Source organism: Pempheris klunzingeri, chromosome 3 (genome assembly GCF_042242105.1).
Source record: "Pempheris klunzingeri isolate RE-2024b chromosome 3, fPemKlu1.hap1, whole genome shotgun sequence".
NCBI lineage: Eukaryota > Metazoa > Chordata > Actinopteri > Acropomatiformes > Pempheridae > Pempheris > Pempheris klunzingeri.
This window is the reverse complement of record NC_092014.1, coordinates 11,974,726-11,999,143: the sequence shown is the minus strand read 5'-3', so window position 1 is coordinate 11,999,143 and position 24,418 is coordinate 11,974,726. Positions and strand designations below refer to the sequence as shown.

At 39.2% G+C, this 24,418-nt stretch overlaps 3 protein-coding genes across 4 annotated transcripts; 2 read left to right on the top strand and 1 right to left on the bottom strand.

Moving 5' to 3' along the window:
- Positions 1-593: 593 nt before the first annotated feature.
- LOC139198937 (solute carrier family 22 member 7-like) lies at positions 594-4,664 on the bottom strand. The gene is made up of 10 exons (XM_070827926.1): positions 4,284-4,664; positions 3,909-4,012; positions 3,557-3,711; positions 3,286-3,454; positions 3,066-3,189; positions 2,816-2,925; positions 2,400-2,614; positions 1,458-1,566; positions 1,145-1,351; positions 594-845 (listed from the first exon to the last, which is right to left on the bottom strand). Exons 1-10 carry the CDS (start codon positions 4,662-4,664, stop codon positions 812-814), a joined length of 1,608 nt encoding a protein of 535 aa, XP_070684027.1. The 3' UTR covers positions 594-811.
- A 5,165-nt stretch (positions 4,665-9,829) lies between these two features.
- synpo2b (synaptopodin 2b) lies at positions 9,830-17,613 on the top strand. The gene is made up of 3 exons (XM_070856621.1): positions 9,830-10,502; positions 11,392-13,451; positions 16,572-17,613. The coding sequence occupies exons 1-3, from the start codon at positions 9,830-9,832 to the stop codon at positions 17,100-17,102; spliced, it is 3,264 nt and encodes a 1,087-aa protein (XP_070712722.1). The 3' UTR covers positions 17,103-17,613.
- A 1,294-nt stretch (positions 17,614-18,907) lies between these two features.
- On the top strand, positions 18,908-23,713 carry myoz2b (myozenin 2b). Of its 2 annotated transcripts, XM_070828060.1 has the most exons (6): positions 18,908-18,999; positions 20,151-20,267; positions 21,325-21,491; positions 21,971-22,064; positions 22,836-22,998; positions 23,081-23,713. In XM_070828060.1, the coding sequence occupies exons 2-6, from the start codon at positions 20,186-20,188 to the stop codon at positions 23,304-23,306; spliced, it is 732 nt and encodes a 243-aa protein (XP_070684161.1). In that variant the 5' UTR covers positions 18,908-18,999; positions 20,151-20,185; the 3' UTR covers positions 23,307-23,713. The 2 variants fall into 2 exon arrangements, with proteins under 2 accessions (XP_070684161.1, XP_070684162.1); XM_070828061.1 differs by lacking the exon at positions 20,151-20,267.
- The last annotated feature ends 705 nt before the right edge of the window (positions 23,714-24,418 follow it).

The window sequence follows — 24,418 nt, the reverse complement described above, 5'->3', positions numbered from 1 at the left end:
TTGTATTTATTTAATCTAAAGGTAAAATAAAACTTGCTTTGTGGAAGAAAATCAGTTTGCATCCACCACTTTGGTCCGGACTAAAATATCTCAAGACTTATTTAATGCATTAAAACCCACATGACTTTGGTGATCCCATCATGAGGCTGACATTTTTTTTTCTGTGAAATATCTTCACAACTATTAGGTGGATTTTAATAAAAATGGTTATTGGAGCTGACTTAATCCCGATTGCAATTAACATTCTTCAGAACTTGTCTTGGTAAACTCCAGTGCCAGAGCAGCAGGATAACATTCGGTGAAGGATACTGATTAAACTCATCATCTCAGTAAAATATATTAAAACACATAAAGTACCATGAATATGAAAAAATCTACTTTAAAATGCCAAATATGTCTAGAGGATGAGTCCTAATAAATATGATATTCTGAGTTTCCCTGGACACAGTTTTTAATTTGGATTGTAATATTCAGTGTACTGATTATGTGTTGAAACTAACATGCACATGAATGCATCACTGTGTTCATAAATCTGATCTGATTATTCAGTCAGAATGAATGCATATTCAGGAATCTGGCATTAGAGCATAACATTTCTGTCATGTGTCAATTTATTGTATTTATAACAGCGTGCCAACATAAACAAACAGACCTCGCATCCATCAGTCCGTCCATCCATCCATCCATCCACCCATCCATCTGTCCATTTGCCAACAAGCACATTTACATTTACACTTCTCTTGGGTTTCTTCTACTGTTTTCTTCTAAATTGTGTGACAGGTGTCACTCTCATTATCCATATTTGTGACTTTTATTGAATCTCCTGCCTCCTTCTTATTTGCACCCTGCAAAATAGATGAAACTTACGTCAGTCATTTTATCATGCATGAATTGCATGTATGGTTAAAGAATTAGGAAAGGACACAGATAATCATTTTTATTTAAGACACTAGCAAACTATTAAAATGTGTACGATGTTAAAGTAAGGTACAATGTGTTGAATTTATGGTTACCCATAATAGGCTTTGCAAGGAACCTGACTGGATCATTCTTCAAGAGTGATGTTCACTCAGGTGGCTAATATTTTACTGCAGCTTTACTACTGAATCACATGTAATCTTGCTTTAACAAAACTCCTACTCACCTTGGTTTCTCAATATCCTCTATAAACTCTGGCAGCTGGGTGTTTAATGTTTCAGGCAGGAGTGAGGTCACTAAACCAGACCCGACCGCCACTGCACAGTACGTGACTGGAGGAAAGAGATGCCACACATCCTCCAAAAGCATGATGAGCGGTGATATGGACACGCCCAGTCGTGCCACAAACGAGGTGTAGCCTAAACCATTCTGTCTGAAAAACCAAAGCGCTGACGTTAATGTAAACTTGTAGTACAAGTGGGCACAACAGAATAGAAGAACATTGTCTGAAATCAAACTTGAGCTTGTTGTTGACTAACCGGATGACTGTAGGATAGAGTTCAGTTGTGAAGAGGTAAATGATCGTGAATGAGGCCTCTGACAGGGCTTTTCCTAAGACTGCCACAACAGTACGAATTATCCACTTATCTGAAGGAAAAAGTTTAGATATTTTATCAAGATAATTCTCATATATGTAGACAAAAACCTAAAAATGCATTAAGATAAATAGAATAAAAGCAGCAGTGTGTAGGATTTCAGGGCATCTAGCGTTGAATACCCTTTGCCTCACACCTCCTGAACCAAATCAGAACCAAGCAAAGTGAAGCAGCTTTTAGTTTCTATGCTTCCCACCTATGGAACAAGCTAAAGTCTGCTAAAATTGTCAGCTCATTTAAATCAGGTCTTAAAACCTTACTGTTTGCTGTGGCTTTCCAATAAATGAGCCATATAACTTTCTTGTAATCTACAATTATTCTTCTCTTAAGCTTTAACTATTTATTTGCTTGTGCTTTTATTATCTTTTACATGCAATTTTAATTTTTCTGTGCCTTGTTTTCATTGTGTTTTATGTCACTGTAAAGCCCTTTGAATCGCCTTGTGTCTGAATAGTGCTATACAAATAAAACTGCCTTTTTGGGTCCTCTAACTTCTCACAACACAAAAATTAACCAACACCAACAACCACTTCATCTTCCAAACGGTGTAGCTGCTACATCAACATGAAAATGTGGAAGGTTTGTCCATTCTGGGCCACTGTAGAAACATGGAAGTGCAACATGGTAGACTCATGGAGGAGGATGTATGCTCTGTACATCGATCATCGATGTGAAGGGCTGATTCCAAGCTAACAAAATCACAGCTCTTGTTTTCAGGTAATTTCACACTAATGAAAACATAATTATGAATATTCTCTCTATACCAAAATATCCGCCTAAATCCTACAAACTGTACCTTTATATTTAATAAAAACTCGAAATAACCTTTTGCAACAAATATGTTGATGAAGAGACAGAGGCCAGTTAACAGCAGAGCTCCCATCTCACCAGGTCTTCTACCAACTTTCTCCAAGAACACATACACACCAATCTTCATTGGCATTTCGATGGATGCAAATATTAATTGTGTGGCGTATGGGTCGAGTCCAAACCCAGTGATGTTCAGACTGATCCCATAATATGTAAATGCCACTCCATACCTAGAAAATGCAACAAAACATTACAACTTTTATACTGACATGCCAGTTTTAACTTTAGGGAGATTGTTGCAGGGCTTTGACTGTACTTAGTGCACTGACATGAGACTGGTATCAATCTTCTTATCTTACTCTCAGAAAGAAAGTAAATAAGCATAAACGATGAACTATTCCTTTAACCCATCTCATGAAATTAACGCTTACCATACTATCCCTGAGAATATTGCAAGTTTCCTTATACCCGGAGTCTTAAAAAGATCTATAAATGTGTACTTCTGGTCTACAGTCTCAGATTGTGCAGATTCCAGTAATGCCTGTGAGGAAGCAGGACAAACACAATCAAGCTGTTAACTCACAATACTCCAACTGCACTTAACAGTAGTGTTTTGTTTTGTTTCTTTATATCGTTGTGAGATTGTCAGTGAACCAAAGTGGAAACAACCCTGAAATCTACCTTTGGTGTGATGGTGGTTATACACTTGGTTCTGCCGTTCATCTCAGCGCATTGCATAATGTAATAATGAGCAGCATCTGCCTTCCCGTTTGCCAAGAGCCACCTTGCAGACTCTGGAAGCCACCTGACGCGACAAACATGGTGAGTTCAGTGTCTTACTTGACTCTTGTTAGGATTCAGTTGTTTATGCAGCAAAATGTACAATGTGAAACTTTGTTACCTCCAAGCAATGACGGACAGTATCAGAGGTGAGGTTACTGCCAGAATGAGCATCCTCCACTCATTTACATAATACGCCATTCCAACCAGAATCCAGCTCCCAACTGTCCAATCCAGGCTGATGATCACACCAGAAAAAGTCCTGCGTTCAATGCTGAACCATTCAACATCTGGAGCACAGGGCCAGATCGATAATTGAAATGAAAAAAATAACAAATGTGAACAAGGACTCATCTCAGAGTTTAGCAATGTTTTAGCATTAGTCTCCTTACTTAGAACAATAGAGATGATACTTATCCCTGCAAGTGACATCCCTGTAAAAAATCTGAAGATGGCAAACATTACATAGGATGTGGAGAATGCACTTAGGACTGCAAACACCATGGATGACAAATAAGACACCAACAGCAGTGGCCGTCGGCCAAACCTGGTCATGTAAAGAAAAGATAAAAAAAACTCTGAAAAGCTCCTCCAGGTTGACCAAAGACATTGTACAACCATTTTCATTGGCTGACTAGTGCTCCTCATGACAAGTTGGATTGAACTTATCTGACATTTGTTGCAGACAGTGAGTGACATTTCAGATATATAAAGAACATGTGTTTTTTTCTGTTACAATCTTACCTGTCACTGAGAAACCCAAATAAAGGGGCTCCAAGCATAACACCAATGAAAAAAATGGTGGCTGTTGCCTTGTTCATCCCTTTTCTGCTGCACACAAGATCCCACTGCAAATAAACCATCGAAAGCATTACAACTAAGTAATTTTTCAGTCATGGAAGTTGAACTCTTAGAAGTTAAACTTTGGCATTTTCTCTTATTCAAAACTGCATTTTTACTTGCATTTCATTTCAAAATTTCAACCACAAAGGATCCAAAACACCCTTTGATTACAAGAAATATACCAAATAACACGTATAATATCTCTGAGGAGAGTAACATTTGGTTTAAACATGCATTATATAAAATAATACTATTATATTTATTGAGGACACTTACCTCTGTTGCCAAAGTTGATTTAAATGTGCTGTTGTCATACACCCATCCATTCTGACACTGAACAATAAGTGTGTCCTCACTACTGTTCGAGCCAGACAAATGTTGATATTGGGGCTTTGAAAACATCTGACAGGAGCTCGGAGTCCCATCCTGCTCTGCTGGAACACCAACAGCCAGTTTCTGTTCCAGAGTCAGATTACCGAGGACGCCACCATCATCCAGAGCCGTAAGGTCACAGTGATGAGAGGGAACAGCTGCCATGAAGTTATTCAACAAGAAGTGACATGGTAGAGTCACTCGGGAGAGGATCTGAATCAAGACTAATTTCAGTTGGAACTTTCCAAATCCATTAATTTCTGAAAGTATGTTGTCAAATTTCATTTTGCTGTGGTCCGGAGGTTGACAGGAAGCAAAATGTTGCAACGCTTAAGTGGACTTGGATGATGGAGACTTAAAAAAGACACATTTACTAGGACCATGTTAATCATTACAGTTATCCTCAGGAAACCTGCTTTTCAGCATTTTATTCTACCCAATGTGATTTTTTTGTAATCAAATTGGCACAGGAGGCATGGAAAAGTCAGCGGGGCGTAGTGTGGTGATAAATCATTATCCTCTTAGGTGGTACACGTTTTTGTGAGCTCTGTCAAAAAAAGTGGCGCTGGGCAAAAATGCCTCACCATCAATTAAGAAAGCTCTGTTGAGGCTCTGAACGAAAACCTTTAAATGTGCTGAATTGCTTTTTTAAGTTGAATTTGTGCAGATATTGGGCAGCATGGTGAAGTGGTGGTTAGCACTGTTGCCTCACAACAAGGTTTGTTAGCAGATTTGAACCTAAAGGCAGTTTGAACCTGGGGTCTCTATGTGTCCACCCTGTGATTGACCAGTCCTGTGTGAACCCTGCCTCTCGCCCAATGTCAGCCGGGATTGGCTCCATGACTCTTAAGGATAAGCAGTGCAGACAATGGATGGATGTGCAGATATTGTTAGTCTGGTGGTGTCATATTTTCCATGCGTGATGATTCTCATTGTGTAACACAATGAGCTAAACAACAACCACAGTCACGGTTTTAGATTAAATTGCCCACAACAGTAAAAATGAAAAACGTTGTTACGTTTGCTTGTGCCTGTGTTTTATTCTTATCTAATTAAATTTTTGTGGGGTTCTATCTGAAACATAACTTTCTTTAAAATGTCTTTAAAACTTTTTAACAGACATTTTGGAAAGAAAGCAACAATGCAACAGCTGTCTGACATCCGAAGGCTGCAGTTCATGAACTCCACAGTGAGACCATTAATCACTACGGAAATAAACAAACGTAAAAAGAACAATCTTGAGCAGCTTCTTGCCTTTTTTATACTTTAATATCCATTGATATTTCTTCACTTAATAAGCACTTGGCTGCAAGAAAAACAAAAACCCTTTTAAATGAATGCACAAGTACAGAAGTAAGACTTTAAATCTGGAAATAATGATTGAATGTGATTACCAGGCTGTAGTAGAGAGGTTTCTCCATTACCATGTAACTTCTGCAAAGCACGGATTTAAGCTCAGACTCAGTTCCATGTACGGGCATCCTGTCAAAGAGAACAGCAGTCTTACCTCATCTATTTACTGAACGGCAGCTTTGACATGTGTCATTTCACCCTGAATTTTATCAACCATTATTCACAGCCCAAACAGCAGTGAGCAACTGATTATTAGTGCAGCTTCTAAACGTTGTTGCTGAAAAACAGCAAACAGCGTGTCTGCATTGATTTCGTGTAAGACAGTTAATAACCAGTGAGATGACTATCAAAAGCATAGCACCCATGTCGGTACAAAGCTAAAGGCACATTTCAAATCACTCTAAAAATATCTTCAGTGTTTCCTTTTGACAAGTTTGTTACATATATAACTATAGCTATAACTGAGCTGTGTCTAGTTGGGGGCAGGAACACCTTTTCTTCTCTCTCTTTAAGCACAGTAGCATACATGAATGAGCAAGGCCACACAATGAGCAAGTTGGTAGGTCACCGGAACATGATCTGCAATCCACAACGAGCGCTCCCAAGAGCTCTCTAGTCTAGTCTACTCTCTAGTGAAACCAGCAGGATGTCGAGACTGCGATGCTGGATGTTGCCTAACGAGACATTTTTGGACCAACTTTTTGTTTCTTACACTTGCTTCAGGGATGAATACTGTAAGTAGTAGATGATGCTTGGAAAGTAATTCCTCAGTTTTTTTCCTCAATTTCTTTGGGCTTCCTTTAACCTCCTGACAGCTGGTCTGTTGTGCATGTTTATGTGAGTGAAGATAAGTCATATATCTTTGTTTCATTCACCCTAATGTTGTGAATTTCATTTACTGAGATTTTCTCCAAGTCCGCCTGCCTGTCTGGTTGTTTAATTATTTTTTATTAAGTCTGTATGGCTCTCCCTGTGGAAGAAACTATTAAACAGTAGATGACATCTCTCTAGTTGCTGCTGGACTGATTTAATTAATGTGCCAATATAAGTTATATTAAAGATACATCTGGTTTTATATACTTATTGATTGGAAGATATGTCTGGGTTAACTGTAGATTCAGTTTATTTTTGTTCTGTTGTAAGGCTCCTGGTGTGAGTCATAGACAGTCTAATTATGCAATAACATGGAAACATCTAATCCGCTAGAGCTCAGTCCTCGCTGGGGTCATCCCCCAGACCAAGAGTTCACTCGTTTGTCAGGGATGCTGACTCCCTGTTTCTATGGCAACGAGTCAACATGCTCAAGTTACTGCCATACTAGGAAACAGAAACTCCTGTGGCACCAAAGTAAGGCTTGATGATGGTTTGAGTGTGAAAATGAAGTGGAACCAAGTGTGAAGAGCAGTGTGGGTATGAGGCATAGTGCCCAAGTGTCTGAACCTTTTAGTAATCCTGCAGCTGTGTGTGTGTGTGTGTGTCAAAGGGCTTTTGTATAGTGTAGGTGCAGTAAAGATACAAAATAAGTCACATAGTCGAATACACTTTAGTTGAGGCTTCGACAATTACCACATAAAGCCGCGACACATTCTGCAAACGAAGAATGTGAGCATGAACTGGATGTGTGCAATGATAGATGCTGTACTGCAGTTTTAGCTATTGCTTTTTGTAAACTGTGATGTTCTGTCACCCCTTGTTATGTTGACCCACAGCTATAGTATCCTTTTGCCCCGATCAGTGTATCAAATATATGACACCCAAATATGACTCTGCCCGCTCAGTTTGCAGTCCTGTGCAGACAGGAGGGCCAGTCAATTACAGACATAAACATCGTCAAACAATATCTTATCTAGGAGACATGCATGTATTAATTGTGCTTTGTTGCAAATTGGTTGTAAACTCAGTCAAGAAGAGACAATGAAATGTTAGACAATGAAATGTGTTCATTTACAAAATGCCAATGATTGCCCTTATGAAAACAATAATGTTCATTTGTCTTCTTATATTATAGAATTAATTCCTGTGATCAACAAATTAAATTTGATTAAAAATCATTCATCATTAATCATTATTTGATTTAAAATCATTTTAAAAAATCACTCAAACTGTTGTGCAAATTATGAGGGACATGTAAGCGATTACAAGAACTTTCAAGATATATTTTGTCTATCAATGAACTTTGTACTCTTCTAAATAAATAAATAAATGGGTAGACAAGGGTCATTTGAACTGGTCAAAATTTGTACTCAGCTGTAAAACAATGCCTCCGCAAGTTGTGGACTAAGAGGGGTGATGTCAGTCTGTCAATGCCCTGTTCCAGAAAACTACTGCCCTGTTCCAGAAAACTACTGTTCAGATAGATGTGATATATTGTCGGAGATTTATTGATCCACAGTGAATGAAACCTAATGCTTCTGAAGAGCCACTCTCTGGCCAGAATATCAGCTGAAATTCTTAATGTAGGTAGAGTGGTATTATATTTGCTGTCCACATTCACACTCCTATTGGGAAAAACACTTCTGGTTATAATTAATTGCCTTTGCTTTAGCGCCCCCCTCTGGGCAAACCTCTACCCTTTAAACACAACTATTTTTAAGGATCTAATAATAGCAAAATGCTTCTGTTTTGTGACTTTGCAAAAATACATGCTGCCTCTAAAGATCTTGAGTGCTGTTGGTTAAATTCCAGGAAATGTTGCTATTTTCTACTATTTTCCTTTGAATTATGGCATACGTATATATATATTTTTTTCTCTTAGTGCTTTTACTTAAATGATATTTGTAGTGACACTAATGGTGGGCATGTTTTTGGTTTTCAGCTCATTAATTCAGAACTGATACACTTGTGTATTAGAACCTCTGAGTGTAGAAATACAACATGTGAGGATTTTACAGGTGATTTTACAGGTGGAACAATGTCTTTCTTTAAATTAGTGAACAGGTTGTAGTGTGAAGTGTTATTGTACCACCCTCTGGTGGAAGTCAGGAAATGTGACATCTGACAGTAAAAGGTTTGTGTTTGCAGTAAAATCTGTTGGAAGACGAAAAAGAAGAAAACTGCTCAAACATCCTTTGCTCTGAACTCTGATCTATAGATTAACATTGTGTAGGCACTAATATGAACAATGTTGATATTATTAGGGCACTATTTTCTGTTTATGTCCATACACTAATGTGAAAAAGGTGTAAGCAACAAAACTGCTGAATTTGATATCAGTTTTGTCTTAAATGATCGATTACATGGAAAAACACTAACAGATGTTTTACACTGGATAATTTAATAGAATCATTTTCTATCAGTGATTCTGATACAATGATCTCCAGAATAATTTGAGAGAATAATTTAGTTGCCAATTTGATAGATTAACTGTTGATATGATTTAACATGTTACGGTTACAATACAAAACAAACACTGGATTTGTGTGAGGGACTAGGAGGCCTAGTATTTCTACTATGTATAAAACAAATAGCCTCTCTGGTTTAGTTCTTAAATGGAAATGCTTAAATAGACAGCCATTGCTGTGCTGATATTTGGTGCAGTGATAGATGAGAACAGTGGAGGGAAAGAAACCACGCTGTATAAACAGGAGTTCGGAAAACAGCCACCCAATTGTTTTGCTTATGCTCTTGGATGTGAATGCTGTTTCCCCTTTGATATTACATACCATTCCATTTAGAGCGATGGCAGTCCTGATGCAACTGCCAAAGCAAAGCTACACTTCCTATTGGGGAAAGGAATAGAGAAATACATGGTAGATAGAAATATCACAGAGTGTACTAATGCTGAAATCTCTTCTTCTAAACAGTAAACACTTAAATGAAAAGGAGTTATAATCGTAATTGTTAGAATTTGAACATATCTGCGAGAGAATTTAAGTGTTGAATAGAATCAAGTGTTTACACTCATATTAGTCTGAATGGAGAGTATTTTCTATGGCATTTTATATAGATAACACATAATACTGAAAGTGTGCTAAAGTGTCATATTATTTCATAATCACCATTTAAAGGGAAAGGGCACTTTGGCCTGAATCTTTTTATCTTTGTCTTAATGAAGGTATTGTTGGTGACACCCAGCACATTGTGAAACAGCATTAGAGATGGAGCCAGAGGCTGAAGACCAAGACAACAATGATAACTTGGTGCCATGGTCAGGTTCAGATGCTTCCCAGGAACTTTGTGTCTCTGAGTCCTACTATGAAGATGATGCCAGTGACGCAGAGTACCCTTTAGACCCTCAACCTGCTCATATCCCGAAGTCTGACCTCGAGTCCCCAGAAGGCCTTCAGTCACAAGACTGGGACTCTGCAGGTGAGCGACAGTCCCTGCCTGAACTGAGTGGAAGTGAAGACGATGTGTCATACCAAGAAGAAGATGACATTTATCTCAGTGAATCAAGAGAGTCCGCCACAGAGTCTCCTCACATCCAAACCTCGCTGTCCCCACACCCAGAGCACCCTTACTCCGAATCTCACGCTAGCCAGATATCACTGCCGCATTCCCAGTCATCTTCCTCCTCTGTTGGCTGTGCTGCTGAAATGACCCTGGCCTTGACCCTTACCACAGAACAACCCCTGGGAGCCAGTAATAGACAGGGTCCAGGGACTGGGAACAGGAGGGCTGAATCCTCAGAGGAAGGAGGGCGTAGTGAAGCACCTCCTGCTTCTGTCTTCTTTGGAATTTCAGACGAGGCTGCTGAGCAGGCAGAGAAGTGGAACTGGGAGTCTGACACAGATCTGTGCAGACCGGACAGGCAGAGGGCAAGGCGCACACGTAAGTATCTATCTTCTATCCTCACTTTTCATATTCCAGCGGACATATGGAGGTTTTAGTGCAAACTGTGAAGACTATATAGCAAATTGTGCATATAGTGAAATCTAAATTATGTATGATTTATTAATAGATACAAAATAATTTTGTGTTTGCTCACAAATGAACTTTTGATAAAAACCTTAAATTACGTTTTCTGTTACTATTATAGAAGTTCTACAAAGCAAGAGACTTTATTTAAATAATAAATAACTGGTGCAAAGCATTATGGGTGCTGGTTATTTTCATGCTGTAACGTGGGCTCTATTTGTGGTGGACTTGCCGGGAGAATTCCCATGGCTTTAATAGTCAGTGCAGGATAAGAATAAAATATGACCATATGATGAGGCTGGCAGAAACAAATTTGACAGACACCAACATGTGTCAAGCTGGCCTGTTACCTGATCCCTTTTCCAATCGTAAGACTTGACGGCAATGGAAAGTGAGCTGATCATTTTCCTTGCCTCATGGACCCCCCTAAGTTAGCTGTAAGTAAATATGATGCTTTTATTAGTATGCTTGCTTCAGCAGGGACAACTTCAAAATGTATCTTGCTTGTTATTAGTGTGCTTGCTTCAAATAATAATAATGATGATTAGTTTATTTTGCAAACTGAGATAAAATAATGCCAAAGCACTTTATCAAACAAACCAATTAGTATTAATTAATCTTTTAATCTTTCCCATAATTAATTGACTTAGTAGCTTCTTAAATTTGCACTGACTGACAAAACATCAAAACAAAATGTTTGATAAATGTTTGATTTAATTACGGATCTGTATGTTTTCATCCGCCTCACCTCCATCCCCTCTCTCTCTCTCTCTCTCTCTCTCTCTCTCTTTCTTTGTCTCAGGACTCAGTCATAAGGAGAGCCAATCAGAAAGACAGGTCAAGGAGAACAAGTCTAAATGTAAGCGAATTGCTCGGCTTCTTACAGATGCACCCAACCCTCAAAATAAGGGAGCCTTGCTCTTTAACAAACGCCGCCAGAGGGTCAAGAAGTATACACTCGTGAGTTACGGGACTGGTGATAACAAGGTTGACAGTGAAGACCAAATAGAGGAGGAAACTGAAGAAGTCCAATCAGCTGAGTATAACTTTGTGGCAACAAGTGAATCTGAGATAGAGGAGGAGTATTCTGTTTATCACCAGCAGCATAATTTAAGTCTGAATTGGGGAAGTGTTCAAGAAATGGATGCATTACCAGAAACAAAAGGGAAGGGTGTTATGATGTTTGCCCAACGCCGCAAACGGATGGATGAAATCGTGTCAGAGCAAGAAGAACTGAGGAGTAAAGGAATGCCTGTGGAAACAGCAGCAGAACCCCAACATACAGAGGCACAGGATATTTATGACACTAAGGAAATCTACATGCAAACTGATCAGGCCAACTACATGGATGCAAATCTAAAGCAGTATGACGAATACCAGGGAAATATTAAACAAATGAACCACCTATCCAATGTGCCAAGACCATTGGTGCCAAACAGAACTGCAAGGCCTTTCCTAGGATTTCAAGACAGCATGCCTGCTCCCGTCACACCTGCTGGCATCGCTCCAGTGACAAAGCAAGAACCGAAATTCAAAGTGCCTGTGCCTATTAACACTAACCCACAGGTTTGGTCCCCAACTGGAGATATCATAGCCTCAAGAGATGAGCGAATATCTGTGCCAGCAATCAAGACCGGCATCCTACCAGAGTCAAAACGTAAAACCACTAATAAACAGCCATCAACGCTGGTGCAAGAATCAGATATTCGCCTTCAAAACAAGGGGGAAAGGAAGTCTTATATTGAGTCAGAGGAGGACTGTTTTAGTCTGGGGGCTGAAGCCTGTAACTTCATGCAACCCAGACCAATAAAACTCAAGAATCCCCCTCCAGTTGCCCCAAAACCTTCTATCAACCCAACCTGCCCACCTTGGATGAGGAGCCCCTCTGGTGAGACCAATATTCCACCAAGAAGTCCAGTTTCACAACCCTCTCACAGTCCCATGGGGCCTCATAGTCAGCATTACTTACAGCAGCAAGATTGGGTTCAGCCTCAACAGATGGCCAACCATTGGGCACCAGATCAAACTCGGGCAACACTTCAAACACCTGCCAATGCCTGGGCTCCAGTCAACTCCTCTTCTCAGCTTCATCCTCAGCCAACTGCAAATAACTGGAGTCAACAGCCACCACGATCCCCTGTGAGTATGCAGGCCCGCAGTCCTACTTACAGCCCACATCACCCACCTTCACCCTCAAGGAATAAGTCAGACAGTCCTCAAGCTTCAGTTGCCTCTTGCCCACCACAAGCAGGGAAATCTTACGTCCATGCATCAAAAGTGTCACAGGCTTCTCTGAAGGGTCGAGTCTCAGACAAAGGTGTTAATCGAGCAGGTGATCGTCCAACAATGGCAGGAAAAGGTGCAGAGTTGTTTGCCAAAAGACAGTCCCGTATGGAGAAGTTTGTTGTTGATGCTGAAACGGTTCAAGCTAACAAAACAAGATCCCCCTCCCCAACCTCGTCCCTCCCTAACTTCTGGAGGTATTCTTCCAATGTTCGTGCCCCACCTCCTTTGTCATATAATCCCATTCTTGCTCCTTTCTATCCTCCATCAGCTGCCAAGCAAGCCCCTTCCACAAGCCCCAAAATCAAACCTAAGACCAAAGAGAAACCTAAAAAAGCTCCAAAGCACCTCAACCCATTAGATATTATGAAACATCAGCCTTATCAGTTGGACTCGTCGCTGTTCAAGTATGATGCAGTCCCTGAGACCAAAAGCCCCAGCCCCAAACCAACTCCAGCATCAAAGTTTGAGGCTACCAAAAGCCTTAAACAAAGATCCACCCCCTCTCAATCTCCTTATAATGCCCCCGAACTTGCTGTTCAAAGCAAGGCAGAAGTCCATGCTAAGTCTCCTGTATCGGTAAGTTCCCAAAGTTTTTCTGCCCGCCGAACCACAAGATCAGCTAAGCCTCTTGCAACTGACAAGCTCTTGGATGAAAAGCACACTGTCACACCTGCAGCCCATCACATAACCAACAAGCAAGCACCAAGCGCGCGACCTGCAAGCACATCTTCCCAGCAGTCATCTACTGGTGACAGCATAGCTTCAGCTTTTTCTCCTGCATCTCTTATTGCTAGAGGCGTACGTCAAATGGCACCACGGCCAAAGTTTTCTGCTAAGAAGCCAGTGGTGGCATGCACACAGTGGAAGCCTGTTGCAATGCTTCATTAGTTCTAATACTGTATATGGTCATGTTTTAGTGTGGGCAACACTGAGATGATAGGACACAATTACGTCTGGAACTTGGTAGCATCTAAAATGTCATACTCAATAGGTGTATTGACTTTTGCACTGTCTAAATGTAGGCCACATCCAAAATGATTTACAGTATGCAGCTATAAGAGTATATTTAGCTGGTAATGTAAGGAAAGCATGAGTAATATATAACTTAGCACATTATATCATCTTCCTCAAACTTGGGAGGTGCATGTGTGCTTGAAAAAGGAAATGTGAGACTAAATAATGTTGAGTGATTCTCAGGAAGTGCTATGACACGTGCAATAATGTGTGCAGAGAGCCTTGTTCAACTAAGGTCTCTAATTTGAGTTGTTTTTCTTTCTTTAGTTTTTCTTTTGTAAGAAATAAGATGACATGCACGACATGCATTTTTACCTAGATGTAGTCATCACTGACCCCCAAAGGTACATAAATTAATAATATTTATTTATACATTTATTTATTAAATTAAAATTTAAGTTAAAAATATACCGGAATAACAGTTACTCACTTTTATAATTATATTTACAGAATATTTGAACATTTTAGTGTGTCTTGGGAGAACGTGTTGATGCACTTATTTTTTGGATGCATACAATTTGCAATTACTTCAGTCTCATTCCAAACTTTTATGGTATCACAACAGTTAAAATCATTAATGTTAGTTATTATCATTAATCCTGATGATTTAAAATGTTTTTTTATGTGGATATATTTTCTGCAATTGTCAGTTATGGCCAGTTATTTTACTGTCAGTAAAGTCATCAGACAGTCTGTAAAACATGAGCGAGTTATCACAGAGATTTGACTATTCCACTATTGATCCGCATTACCGGTAGCAACTCAAAATGAAAATAGGAAACAGTTGTCTTGTTTGTCTCTATGTCTCTGTCTTTCAAACATATCACTGTTTATTGCACTTCTTGTACTCAGCACAATCTTGCTATTAAATTTCTCTTTCCTTCTTCATGTGTATTTCTTATGTGTGCCATGAGTGTCTGCTCTCTTTTCCTGAACTACTGTATCACTATTTTTTCTGAGTGACCCATATTTCCTCCTTTTTCTTTCTCACTGCCTCACACAGATTTACTCATATTCATTTCACCTTCAGTAATATCAGTTTCCTAAGATTCACCACATTGGCTTTTTTCAATAACTAACTAAATTTATGATAAATTGCTGAAGGTTAACAGGACAACCATGCTATCAAATCACCACTGTGAATTTAAGTTTCACCTTGACTGCATGATGTGTTTGTTTTCACAGTTTGGGACTATGATCTCGGCTCTTAAAAGAGTTTCTGCATGTTTGTAGGACGGTGCTATTGAAAGGAAATCCACCCTAAAGCAGAATTTATATTTTCCTACTTTAATAATTTTTTGACGGCAAGTCTGCATCTATTATCACAGTTAAAAGTACTTGTGTTTCTGTGTGTATATGTATGTTCTTGTACTTGCTACATAGTGAGGACCAGAACAAGCATTTTACCAGCAGAGTGAGGACATTTTTGGGAAGTGAGGACATTTTGACCAGTCCTCACATCTTCAAAGGGCTGTTTGAGGGTTAAGACTTGATTTTAAGGTTAAGGTTAGAGTAAGGTTTAACTTAAGGATTGAGGAATGCATTACGTCAATGAGTTTCCTCACAAGTATAGAAGTACATGTATGTGTGTCTGTATGTATGATTAATGAATTCTGCTCAGGTGAGTATGTTCAACCTTACATCACAGCAAGACCTACTGAGTGGTGAAATGTTCTTGTGCTCCTGTTTAGATAGGTTTGTTTCTGTTATGTTGTCAATCAATCAGTCAATCAATCAATCAATCAATCAATCAATATTAATTCATTTATATAGTGCCAATTCATTCAGTGTTTTCATATGTAGTTCTAATATTAAAGAAACTGCGTACATATTGTAAACAGAAATAGGTGATTTTGCTTCTTTTGACTAGTTAGTCTTAAACCAGATCTGAGGTCTGAAATAAAATAAATAAATAAAAACACCTTCATAGATGCCCAGGGCCTTCAAACATTCTATTTTAGAGTGGATTTCCCCTTTAAGCAGATGAAACAAAATCAAGATGGCACAGACATAGTTCCAAACAAAGTTTCCTGATCTTTTGTCTTTCATGTTGTAACATTGCCAGTGTACTTATTTTTCAAGTTTCTTGAACCAACAGCAGGTAAGTTCTTGAAACTTTTTCTTTCTTTATTTGTTATAACCAGTCAATGTCAAATGCTGCTTACTCCATACATTTGTATCACTCAAACCATTTTATTGGATTAATAGGAAAAGGGTATCCTCTATTTGGATGACAAATCTGAAATTTTTAAAGTTATTTTAGACAGAGAATTGTGAATCAGTTTGGCTGTTGAATCAAAGCATTTCAAATGATAATGTTGGGCATGTAGTGAAAATCACCAGTCCCAAGTCATAAAAGATTCCCACACACAAAAAAGTTCAATGTGCGAAAAGTACATGATATAAAAAAACATCTAGGAAATATAAAAAACATAATGGGAAAAAGTAAATATTCTCATAAAAGAGCCTCTTCTAGTTTTTTTTTGACAGTGAGCTGAAAATCTTTCTATGAAATTTTCAAGTAACTTTACCAAAATTACCAAAATCATTTAAATGTATTATTTACTTTAACAATAAAACATAAATAAACTAGAACATTATTAGTGGTCTAGGCGACCATGAAGCCAGAGGGTGGCAGCAAAGTCTGCAACACTGCCAAGCTAATGTGTGCTTTTCTTTCAGGGATTTGGAAGAAGCCGCTCCCTGAGCTTGCCCAAGCGATTGAATTCGATGCCTTCTCCTCTTATGTCACCTGTGAGCACACCTGGAATCCAGTCATCATTTTTACCTACAGAGAGGCGCGCATCCTTCCAAGAAAAGGTCTACAAGCCACTGTCACCGTGGGAGGCGGCGTCCAGAAGCCCAATTGGTTCTGTGGATGAGGCCTTTGTGTTTCAGAGCTTCCCGTCATCTGTTGCCGCTAATGTCAAAGCTGCAGGGCACCGCAGATCTCTGCCAGAGCCTCCAGATGAGTGGAAACGCAGGGTGTCTCTTGATCCTGCAGCTGTCAGTAGGGCTCATTATCATGCAGCCCCAGCTTTTCAGGCTCCGTCCATGAGCAGGACATTTTCACCTGAGAAACCAGCCTTCTATGGGCCTCCCTTCAGACCTGCCCAGCCGCTAAGGCCTGCCACTAGGGCCAGTGTCGGATACGCGGGACAAGGCTCCGGTCCAAACTACTCTTCCTTCTATAGTGCAGTCCAGAGAAGTTAATACCACTAAGATGAGGTCAGGCATACATTACACAAAGAGAGGTGTACTAACATGACAGCAAAAAGGTACATTTGGCCCAAACAGATGGAATAAGCTCACACTATTTTGATGAAAAGTGAATTTGTTCTTGTTGTGTGATGGTTCAAGTTTATCTAATAGGTCTGAGATGTTGGCATGTTTTAGTCAATTTATTATGTTTATTTTAAATTGTTGATGGGAGTGATGGGCATCGCACCAAAAAATTCACTGCCTTCATGGTATGAGTGGTCACTTGGTTAGAAGGGCACAACAACGTACTGTAGCTATTGTGTTGTGTTGCTGATGAGATATTACACTGCTAAGCCTTGATGGGGATTGTTCAATTGTGTCTAAGCGATCATTGCAGAGACATTCCTACTAGTTAGTAGTTTTTACAGACTGATTTAGGACAGAAGTGGACCACTACGGTCAAGAAAAGTGTCAAGTGCCCAGAAAGTTTTATGAAAGCTAAAGTGAATGTGAAATAGATGAAATAAATGTTTGGGTTTTTTTGTTGCTCACAGGAATGGTGGTCATTTTGACATTGCTGGTTTTGGTGAGAAATAAGACACTATAAGAAACTTTTGTGTGGCTTTTGTGTCATGTATAATTACTGTAGCTTTAAAACTCACTGTGGCTTTGTGATCACATCAGTCTTCGGTTTGGGGTTATGCAAACTGTTTCACATCTGAATATTTGATACAGCAATAACCATCAGAGATGTTACTCATCTTGTTTTGTTTTCTCTCACTACAGTTGCAGCAGTAATGACAAGAATATTCAGTGTGTGCGTGAACAGTTTTATTCTCTGTCTTAATATCTCTGTCTGCTCTTGGGGAGCTTTTTTAGGGAAGCAGCAAATTGGTAGTAAGTATTGCATCTTATCATTGGCCTTATTTGAACTGACGACGCACATGTGAGATTTCAAAATGGACGTGAGCTTCTTTGCTATTATTATATATACTTTTAAGTCAAAAGTAAAAACTATCCCACTTTTGATCGCACACTGTGTGGTGTTAAAGAGTAAACAGAACCACAAATTCTGCCGTTGAGTGTCAAAGTTTCAAGATGACTGATGCCACCGTGTTTTCTTATGTTTGATGGATTTTCTTGAGTAAATGTTACTTGTTGCACTTTTTAAACACAAACTGCAAAATTAAAATATATGAAAAAAGAATCTAAAAGTTTTTGAAGTGTCATTTTTTTGGCTTTAATTCTGCGTTTGAGGTCCACAGTAACAGAAAATGTTTTCATAAGAAATTAAATGTTCAGTATGTCCAAAGTATAACATCAGGTTTAGCTGCCAGGGTAGTGACCTTGATGCTGCTTTATAAAAATCTTTTTGGCTGATCACTATCTCAGGGATGAGACCACATCCCCCTTCACCCCCCCTCACTGATCCAGAGTCAGTAACCACACATAATGACAGAACTACAATTCAGTTTCAAGAGAGGAGTACACAAGTAGCAGCTGTGCCCACTAAATGCGACCTACAGAGACATACTAACTTTGAAGATTCAACACAAGTGGAGGAACATGTCTCTGGAGGGGAGCTCTTTCCTCACAGAACATCAGTGGGCATGTGTGTGTCGTCCATCCTCTCTCTTTCTCTCTTTCTCCCTCTCTCTCTCTCTCTCTGGTAGCTATCCTTGCCCCATGGTGTTTGAGAGTGGTTTTGAGTGTTTGGCAGGTTAAATTTAGCCTGTTGATGTAAGCTGCATACCATTCACAACAGACACAGAGACACACTCACAGTTTGGCTTTAGTGTCCGGGAGTGTGAAGATCAGGGAAGATCAAACTACCTACTGTAGGTTGACCCCTGAGCCTCCGTGTCTCCCCTTCAAGGATACAGGTTGCACACTAGGGATACCATCACAGGTACGGACAAGCCTGTATTTTGTAAATGTGTGGTATATTTAAATTATATATAAAGTTACGTTATGCGGTAAAATACATTTGGCGGCTTCTAACTAACAGTTATGCTTTCTATGAATTGAAGAGGTCGCTTTCTTAGCTAAACTTGACAGATTATCAGTTAATCAGATACATTTTCTAGCTTTAGAATTACATCACTATGCTCTGTCTTTACTTTGCATGGACATTGTTTTTAAATTGCTACAAACATCACAGCTGCAAAGTCAGCAGATGGACACAATGACTTTTTAAAGACGTTTATTTAGAGATGTACCTTCTAGCATCATGTTCTGCATTTGACTACTAAATATATGCAATTTCATCGGCAGCTGCAAATGTAACGACGTCATTTTGGATATTATGTTTGAGCATTATGTTTTTTGTACTACTGGATATTTGTTGCGTCCAGCTACACATACAAACCTAGGACACAATATTCACCCTTGACCTTTACACAGGTGGTTTGTCTCAACATTCTGGCAACATTAAAAGAAGATGCCACTAATATTCGCTCACATACTCAAAAATTTATCCAGAGATGAGGCTCAATCTAAGAATTACGTCTGTGGTGCCAGTGCAAGTACAATGGGGTTTAGAGTTATGCAATACATGTAATCTCTTAAATGTACCTCTACAGAGATTATCATAACATGACAAACACTGATATGGCAGATTTATTTAATGGCGGGACCTCCTAAATCATCAAATCCTCAAATTCCAATAGATGCTGTCAGCAAATGGGAGACAGATTTTATAGATTAATATATATATATACTGTACTAGTATATTATGTAACAGAAATGAATGGGGCAACTATCATGTCATTATCACAAGAGAGTCAGTGTGTGTATCCTGAGTTTTATTCTGTCCTTGTCACCTTTTGTCACCATATTGACGATAACAGAACATTATAGATGGAGGATTTTTTCTGACAGCTGATGGAAGATGACCTTACACTTACACGATAAAAAGCAATCTCTGCGTTTAGCTGTAACCCGTCAACGTAAGGGTTAGCACTTTGTTGATGTTCACCGGGGTCACAGTATTAGGAACAACACTCCATCTTTATGACTTGGGCAGAACAACTACATCCTGTGTCCTGTATGTGTTTCCAGTACTCCTGAGTTCTGCCAACCTTGCCAAAGCCACAATGTCACAATTCTGTACAATGCCAGCTGGAGAGAGGAAGAAGTGTGCAGCAGCTATTTGCCGAGAGGTCCATGGTACCAATGGTATGATATTAGAGTTGAGGCTCAGCGGACAAACACACTGCTGCAACAGAATAACTATTCTGATCTGGGTTCAAAATGTCAGGGCTACTCTCCAGCACTTGCCATAAATAAGCTAATGGGATGATGCACTACCAATGGTGGCTAATCCTTTGTCGTTGTCCTTTTCAAAAGTCTATTTCTGGAAAGGGGAGGGAAGTTGCGAGGGCCAACTGTGTAGCTGTTTGTTATGTGAAGGTCTGTGACAGCTGGGGTACATACCGTCTGCAGTGGTGGATGAGGAAGCATCATGCACACCCAAAACTAACTCTCAAGTAAAATGATAACTCATTTCCCATGACTTTCAGGACTCATCAAATGCATAACATCAATTTTGTGACACATCTGATCTCCTTTATGGACCCTCCCTTAAACCAGCTCGCAAAATGATATCGGGATATTTCTGTGTGTATATTTATATTGTCTATCCAGCACTTTCCAGCTCTAAAACCAGGCCTGGATTAACCCACTAGGGGGACCCAGGGGAGAAACAAACCGTCTGCCACTACCCCCCCACCCCCCCACCCCCACCCCACCCCACCCCCTTTCCAAGCTAGTTTGCGATAATTTGATTATATATAGTTTATCTAAGACTATGCACCATGTAAACATAATCAGCTGATACATTAAAGGCCCAAAACAGCCCAAAGGTGAGGTTAAAATGCCACATTACGGCTTTTGAAGTTTGTCTTGTCAAACAAATTTGCAAGTAATCCAGTTACTATGATCACCACTCCATAAACCTCACATCTTTGGGGCGTCCAAGGCAAGCTTTTCCCCCATCATTATTGGCAGCCCATTAATATCAATAACAAATTGAATGAATAACAATAACAAGTTTTTTTTATCCATTTTTAGTAAATATATCTTGACTAAATGACACATATTGGCCATTTTCAATTTTTGAAAATCTTGTTAGATTACGATTATGTGAAATGCAACAATTAATATACAAATAACATACTGACTAATGTACAGACTCTGCATTTTGTTTGTTTTTCTCAACTTTGTTGTCCGACAGGGGACGTAATGGATCTCGGAAAAAAGCTCAGCACTCCCAAAGACATTATGTTGGAGGAGTTATCTTTGCTTTCCAACAGAGGTTCCCGGCTTTTCAAAATGCGCCAGAGGAGATCTGACAAATATACGTTTGAAAGCATTCAAAATGAGGCAAATGCGCAGCTAAATGTGAGTCAACCTGCACGTGTTGTTCATTCACTTCACATCTTTGATTAACTGGTGAATCAATTCTGCCTTTTCTCACAATCTTGACTGTGGATTCTGGCATCCCTGCTGTCTGCATGAAAACCTGTAAAATTGTCTGTGTGTTACTCATCAAGCAAATATATCAGGAAATATGCTCTTGAGAAAAAAGTGTTACAACACATGGGTGATAACAGAGACATGTGCCTCGTGCCTTTTGCATCCTCCAGCCAAATCTGAAAGGCTGCTCAGGCACTTTGCTGAGGAGCTGCTCCTGTGGTTATCAGTGGCTGTTGATGTGTTTCTGCATGTGTGTGTGTGTGCGTGCAATGCAGTTACGACTGCTTGTGCGGGTGTATCTGAATGCACTGAAGAGAAGAGCAGCCATGGTTGTGCCAGCTTCACGTTTTGTTGCGCAAATGGTAACCAAAAATACATGTACTCTACTTTATTCTGTTTTCCAGAATGATGTTTTAGCTGATAATACACTCACTGTGGAAATTAAAGTGGATGCACCAGCTGACGGAAATACTGCTGATCCAGAAAACGCCACTTCAGGTAATTTTGCTGTTTAGTTAGTGAAGTTGTTGAGCATTAAGATTTACAACATAAATCGGGATTTGAATATTAAAAAATCAATAATCATAAGTAAAGTCAATAACTACCATTTCTTTCATGGTGAAACTGTCAAAAATGCTTCACAGTGAAATAGGAGTGACTGATTATGTAATGCTGTCATTAGAATGATAACTGGTAACATACAGTCATAACAGCTGGTCTTGCCGACCAATTTGAATAGCTTGACACCAAATATGTAACTATGATCAATCATATAACCTGAGCACATTTAAACGTTTTATTTCATTCTATTTTATTATTATCATTATTATTATTATCATCATCATCATCATCATCATCATCATCATCATTATTATTATTATTATTATTATTATATATTTTATTCTGTTAGCAAACAGCGCCCTGTACTTATTCTAAAATGCTCCAGTAGGGAGCACCCAATGTGGACACATTATATGATGAGTGCACACTTCAACTATGTGCTATTTTAAGGCTTCAGTTCGCAATGATGGACAACTCAGTCCGCCTGTGTAAGTGTTCTCTAAGCACAGTCTCTATTCATAATCCTGTTCACTCTAAAACTTCAGCCTCCAAAAAAACGGCTAGAGACAACAGCTCAGCATTAACCCGTAACTGCAAACCAAACTGTGACTCATTCTGTTCACAATGTTGGGACAGTCCTTTACTATATGATCTCATGGTGAGATTTTTCCTCATGTGTGCCACGTTGCTTTTGTCTCTTCTTGACAGACACGACCGCAAAGAAGGCAAATGCTATAGCTATGCCCAAATCCTACCACTCCCCATGGGAGCAGGCAATCCTCAGTGATCCCGACCTCGCCGAAACTCTCAAACTGAGAATGCCGGCACCAGACCCACGACCAGATCTTCCTGGATACAAATGCTTTAACCGGTGAGAAAACTGTTATTACATTTTAGTGATGTAGAAGAGAGCGTAATGAAGAATACCACTTACACTTGATGTCAATTTACAGGGTGGCCACTCCTTTTGGAGGCTTTGACAAAGCCCCGAGAGGAATCACATTCAAGCTCCCTGAGTTGGACCTGAACCCACCCAGTTACCCGGAGCTGCAGGAGCCCGGGGTGAAGCGGCCCACCTTCAACAGGACAGCCATGGGATGGATATCTGAGGGCACCCATCTGATCCTACCCACTGTGACCATGGAGCCCATCAGTGCCCCAGAGTCTGATGACCTGTAGATGGTCTAACTGTTTGTAGTCTGGCAATGTGATGTTGGCTGTATAGTGGTCCTGCCTGTGATGAGGGCAAAACAGTCAATTAGTAGTGCAGTCACAATTCCTTACCAATATTTTGGATTTTTCCCATGCAATGACACAAAATGTTTCATGCACTTGTTGGCTCGTGTGTTTGAATACAGTTTTTTTCTTTTACACCAAAGAAAATCATGTAAATAGCAAAAGGAACGTGCTATAATTAATTCAAAATGAGTTTCCACTGATACTGAATAAAACTGTAAATTTTATAAATGTTGAACTGAATTGATGAATATGTAATGTAAATAAAGAATGACACTTGTTTTTTGATGGCACACAACTGGAACAACATAAATCTACTGTATTGCAGAAAAATAAACGGATAATGTTCATTGCTATTTATTCATCATCATTATTATTATATTATCATAATAGGCAAAAACATAAAAAAAATTTCATGTTAGAGCAAGAAATGCTGAATATACAATAAGCTATTTACGTGAATCAAAAAATCAGCATGAAAAATAACCTAAAAACAAATTACAATTTTCATCTATGGATATATAGAAATAAAATAACAGTGGGAGCTCTGTTTCATGTTTAGGTCAGTTATCCTCCACAGAGGATAACAGAAGAAGGACTGAGGAACCGAGACTTTGTCCTGTGAAGAAATTGAAGTATGCCCTTCAAAATGAATGGGCTGTTAATTAGAAGCACAGCAAATTCATGGATTCAAAACCTTTGACTTTATATGCAAATATATTCCATAACTATCCGTGCGATAACCACTCACAGGACAATACAAAATGGATGTCAAGACCAGCTTGTTTAGAGTTAAATAACACTGAAGAAAAAAACTGAAATGCTTGTTCTGTATCCTGATGAACTAAATTAAATGAACTCAAAATGTGTAACTGCTACAGTAGCAACACGGTGAAAGTGTGCAAAATACAAGAAAAAAGAAAAGCTGAAAACACTTAAAGCTGCAGGATTTTACTTCTCTACTGTACTTGATGTATTTTACCTCTAAAACAGTTCAGGTGTGTTGCCTTCTTGAACACACTCATAAGCACAATATGTTGTGACATATTTTTTAT